The sequence below is a fragment of the Ochotona princeps genome, chromosome 6 (assembly GCF_030435755.1).
Source record: "Ochotona princeps isolate mOchPri1 chromosome 6, mOchPri1.hap1, whole genome shotgun sequence".
Classification (NCBI taxonomy): Eukaryota; Metazoa; Chordata; class Mammalia; order Lagomorpha; family Ochotonidae; genus Ochotona; species Ochotona princeps.
The window spans coordinates 65,868,762-65,874,234 of NC_080837.1; the positions used below are offsets into that span (position 1 = coordinate 65,868,762).

The window sequence follows — 5,473 nt, forward strand, 5'->3', positions numbered from 1 at the left end:
AAGAACAATAAAAACAATGAAAACAGGTTGGCCTTCTAAGCCATGAGGCCCAGTGGTCAATTATCTACATTTCTCTTTTTGCAAATGTCAAACTATCAAGGCTGATTACACACTTATCTTTCCAACTCACTCCAGTTTTCACCACCGCCAAAAAGTCCTCCCTTCTGCTTTCCGTAGCCTGCCATCACTAGCAAAGGGCTCCTTAACTTTGTGCTCTGTGGCATCACTCTGTTACGTTAAAGGCCCAAAGTCATCAACAAGCTCTTTTCCCTCACATACTTCCTTCCGTCCATGTTGCTGCACTTCCTTGTCATTTACACACACACAGCCATAAAGTGTGCAATATTTCTAAGAGTCTGGCAAAGCACTAGTAAGGAAAGCACACTAAAACACTATCTAGACTAGCAGGAGATTTCCTCTACTTAAACCGCTCACTCAACCTTCATGCTTTCAAAAGTCTCTCTCTCTCTCTCTCTCTCTCTCTCTCTCACACACACACACACACACATACACACACACACACGCTTCATGCCAGAAACTCAAAAACAAAGCACTAATAATGAGCCAGCACCTGTACTCTTGCCCAGCCTGTGACACTAAAGTTCTTTACTTCTGTGTTCGGATCCCCTGCTCAAAGGTCAGCCCTCAGAGGCCAGGAGTCCCGTGGCACTCATCCACATACCTCCAGTCTCCAGCTCAAGGAGCGTGTGTTGAAAGGTCCATTTTTGACCAGTAAATGGACCAGTCTTCTGCACTCTGAAATCTTTTAACTAAAAGATCTCCATGGTTTTAACTACGTTCATGTCTTTTCTTCACTATAAGCCAGGAAATTTGGTTTGGGGTGTGACAATCACTACAGCTAAGGGGTCCTGGGGAAAAGAGGTTAATCACAAAACCTGCTATACTGAAAATTAAATGATAATGTAAACTTATTAGTGGTAAGGTAGAGAATGAGATTGGTTTTACGAAAATGTGGGTCCCATTTTAGACATGAAGAGCTTCTCATACATATCATGCCGCTAATAAGAATGCTACACATATCAGACACTACTACTATATGAATACTTTTTGAATGCATTCTTGTATTTGAAGAATACTTAACTTCACCCCTTAGTCTCCCTCACTACTCACTACGATATACCCAGGAATAACTAACTATAGAGTGTTTAAAAGTGTTTCAAAATCTCTGATGTATTATAATCAACCCAAGCACTACTTCATTTATGCAAACTATGTCTAACTAGCACGTCCACTCACACATCTAGGATTAGGAACTGCTGTCTCCTAAGGCTTAATAAATGATTCCCTCTGGCTCTAAGAGCAAGTACTTTTTCAATGACAATGGGAGGGACAGCAAGGGAATTGCTTTGTGACATCTGTTGTTCAAAGCCTTTCGAATAGCGCATTGTGCCAAGTGCATGAGCGTCCTTGGAGAGTTGCAGCACACGGTAAAGAGAGCGTGGTAGAAATCCCAGTATTTCTCCAAGTCATCATCCGGGATGGCTGTTCTCCACTTAATGTTCCACCTGATGTGTTCATAGGCATTGACGACAACTTCAATGGCTTTGGGACAAGAATGGCAAGCCTGGATCACCTTGTGGAACTGCGGCGGGCAGATGCGAGCAGCCCCGTGGTTCAGGAGCAGCTGGTAACAGATCTCAGGTTGGGCGGCTGGGCGCACCGAGGTGACCTTCAACACATACTGGATGGCAGCGCAGCCATTGATATCCATGAGATTGGCTTCGGCACCAGCTTCCAGCATCATGTGCATGAGGACGTGGTCGCAATTCCAGGCTGCCTTGTGCAGGGGAGACTTGAAGTCATCATCCTGAGCATTGACCTCGGCCTTGTGGTCGAGCAGCATGCGGCAGATGAGGCGGTGCCCTTGGCTGTACTCCTGCTCTTTGAAGCGGAGGGACCAGTAGGCAGCAATGGCCAGTGGGGTCTCCATGTGTGCGTTCACGCTGTCCACAACAGTGCCGTGCTCCACGTAGAAGGCCACCAGATCTGAGAGGCCGAAGTGGGCAGCTGTGTGCAAGGGCGTCTCTTCATCCTGATTGTTGGTCTTCATGTTCACGTTGGCCCCTCTCCAAACCAACTGCTTGGCACAGAGAATGGAGTTTGGAGTTGTACAGAAATGCAAGGCCGTGTGGCGACTTAAGGAGTAACAGTTGAGCTTCGCGCCGCGGTCACAGAGGATCTTCACACAATCCAGGTTGGCCATCTCACAGGCCACGTGCAGAGGGGTTTTGCCGGTGGGTCTACAGTTGATGGTAGCATCGTGGTCCAGCAGCACCAGCAGACACTCCACATGGCCGAACAAGACAGACAAGTGCAAGCCAGTGGCCCAGGAGGACTTCAATTTGTAACTAGGTAACCAGTAACCGGTGTCTGCATCACGTGAATGTGGGTTCCGTGAGGTTTCTGGGGAGCAAGGCCGGGTCTTGCCGCACTTGAAAGCCCTGGTTTTCCATGCAAAGGCTTCTCCAACAAGCTTCGTTCTCTAACATGAAGACCACGAAGAAGGCAACCCGCCTGCAGCTCCCGCTGCCAGCTGTCTGAGGTCAGCCCGGGGCTTTTCCCTGCCCCTCTCCTACTGTCACCGACCTTTGAGAAGTGCAGGCTTGCTGGGCGAGGTGACCCTAACGTGTCCATGGGGTCCGCGCAGGCCGTGGGAGATCGTTGGGGTCCTGCAAGGCTGTCGCTGTGGGGGAAGCAGGACAGCTGGGATTCCGGGCCAGCGAGAGCCCAGGGCGGAGCCTCGGAGGCCCCTTTCTTAGGATATTGTGGTGTATGCATGTTGTCAGTAGTTTGTATTTAGTTTTTTAGAGACCTTTAAGATTTACTTTTTTGATATCTTTCTCCTCTGATACACCACTACATCTTGACATCTTGACTCTTAAAGAGAAACTCAAAGACAGAATAAATTACATAGGAGAATCCATTAATATTCACCATCAACAGAAATAAAAATTGTAAATTGAAAGTAAATCAATGTAATCTAACCCTGCATTTAGTGGATGCTGCATCAATGCAGGACATCTTATTGCTAGAATTATTTATCCCTCACAACCACTCCACTCTGAATTAGGTAAAAGAAACTAGGTCCCTGCTCCCCCCAATCTATTGAGAACTCAGAGAAAGGGGAAACAGATTGTGATGTTCCTTACTCCCCTCAACGAGGAAAACTGGGAAATAAAGGAAGTGATAGGCATTCCAAACAGTGTCAGAGGAAGCAATAAAACCATAATTCATAGCACAGCTTGAGAAAAGGAAGGAGTAGCACTCTAAGAAATGTCTCTTAGACTTCTGAATTTCTGACTGCTTCTCCCTATTTTGCATGTGTCTTTTACATAGGATTTATGGAAGATATCAATTACTAAATAAGTGATCAGAATGCTAACTTGGATCTCCAGGGTGAAACTTTCAATTAAAAGTGATGCTTGGGCCCGGCGGCGTGGCCTAGCGGCTAAAGTCCTCTCCTTGAAAGCCCAAGGATCCCATATGGGCGCCGGTTCTAATCCCGGCAGCTCCACTTCCCATCCAGCTCCCTGCTTGTGGCCTGGGAAAGCAGTTGAGGACGGCCCAATGCATTGGGACCCTGCACCCGCGTGGGAGACCCGGAAGAGGTTCCTGGCTCCTGGCTTCGGATCGGCGCGCATCGGCCGTTGTGGTTCACTTGGGGAGTGAAACATCGGACGGAAGATCTTCCTCTCTGTGTATATCTGGCTGTAATAAAATGAATAAATCTTTAAAAAAAAAAAAAGTGATGCTTCCTACTGGCTGTGCCATGGTGTATTAAGATATCAGAATTAGAAGTCTGTCAGTCTCAGCCATGCAAATGCAAGAGGCTGCACTACTGCAATTCCATCCCATAATGATATACATTTCTAGAAATGATGAAAAAGTTATTGTAATTCAACTCATAAGAGGAAAATGAGCAAGTGAATGGCCATTTTTATTTTACCTGCTACATTTTCCTCAATATTAGACAAAATGCATTTTCCTTTTTCAGTTTTGGCTCCAGGAACATTATGGACTCTCAATGACCCATAAAACCTGCCACAGTAAGTACATTTCTTTTTCTCTGAAGCAGAGATCAAGAACAAAAACAGCCCCCGGTTTCCAAAGGCAAGGAACAAATGATTCTATGCCGGAAGTACGTGGCGTTCTTTGGACAAACGCAGCGAAAAACAGAGTAAGGGTTCAGGTTCAGGATCTGGGAAGACGTTTTCTGTTAAGATTAAATAACCATCACAGAAATTATTTCTTCAATTATTTTTCTCTTGTAATGTGATTTGAAGTATAGCATTTTTCTCTTTCATAAGATTAAATACTCAAATATGCCAGTGAGCTCTAACGTGCAGATCAGTAATACATACATACACTTACACGTTATTTACCCGGTATTATACATTATGCTCTTTTATGCTGTAAGTTCCACACAGGCAAAATTGGATGTGATTGTTAACTGAAATTCCCATTACTGGTTTAGCATCTTAAAATATATCATCATGGGCCTGGTGTAATAGCATTCTGGCTAAAGCCTTGACTTGCATGCACCAGGATCCTGTATGGGCACCAGTTAGTGTCCCAGCTGCTCTGCTGCCCATCCAGCACCCTGCCTGTGGCCTGGGAAAACAGTGGAGGATGGTCCAAAGCCTGGGGACCCTGCATTCACACGGGAGACACAAAAAAAGACCCTGACTCTCAGATCAGCTCAGTTCTGGCCATTGTGAGCCAGTATAAGGAAGATCTTCTTACTCTCTGCATAACTGCCTTTCCAATAAAAAAATAAATCTTTTTAAAAAAGATATATGAAATATATCATCAAGATTTTATGCTAATGTATGCTACCACTACTAAATTATTGTTACAGTTTATTAATTTATTTTCCATTGTGGCATGAATGGATAGATGAGATTGTCAAAAAAACAAAACTTTGACTTGCCATCTATAAACTTTCATAAAATATATTTTTCTTGTCATTCTTTTCTTATCATTTGTGTGAAATAATTACATTATGAATTTACATAAAATACAGTTGTATATATCTAAAATATATGTATAAAATAATGGTTACCTCATTCATATATTTTATATAAAAAACCATATGTGCATGAAACAAAGAAATAATTGAAACTAATAACTATCATATCTAACATCATTAGGTGGTATCAAAGCCCTCAGGGCAAACAGAAAACTAAAGGCACTCAATCTCTTTTTAAACATTTATTACACTAGCTGAAAGAATCTTGAATTTGGAGACTGATGAATTCTTGCCAAACGTCAAGCATCAGGCATTTTCCCCTTGGAGATGATGCATGCCATTAGAAAATTCAGGGCTAGATTTTAACTAATGGATTTCAATTTGGGCTCTTTCAACAATAAACTTCAGAGATTATTGCTATTACGTTTTATTTTTCTCTTCTGCAAGATAAAGTTACCACCAACAATAGGTCAATCCTGTGTT

General features: G+C 43.6%; 1 protein-coding gene across 1 annotated transcript; it reads right to left on the minus strand.

Moving 5' to 3' along the window:
- Nucleotides 1-562: 562 nt before the first annotated feature.
- LOC101528051 (ankyrin repeat and SOCS box protein 4-like) lies at nucleotides 563-2,799 on the minus strand. Its single transcript, XM_058665410.1, has 2 exons — nucleotides 2,608-2,799; nucleotides 563-2,503 (listed from the first exon to the last, which is right to left on the minus strand). The coding sequence occupies exons 1-2, from the start codon at nucleotides 2,797-2,799 to the stop codon at nucleotides 1,292-1,294; spliced, it is 1,404 nt and encodes a 467-aa protein (XP_058521393.1). The 3' UTR covers nucleotides 563-1,291.
- Between the last annotated feature and the right edge of the window lie 2,674 nt (nucleotides 2,800-5,473).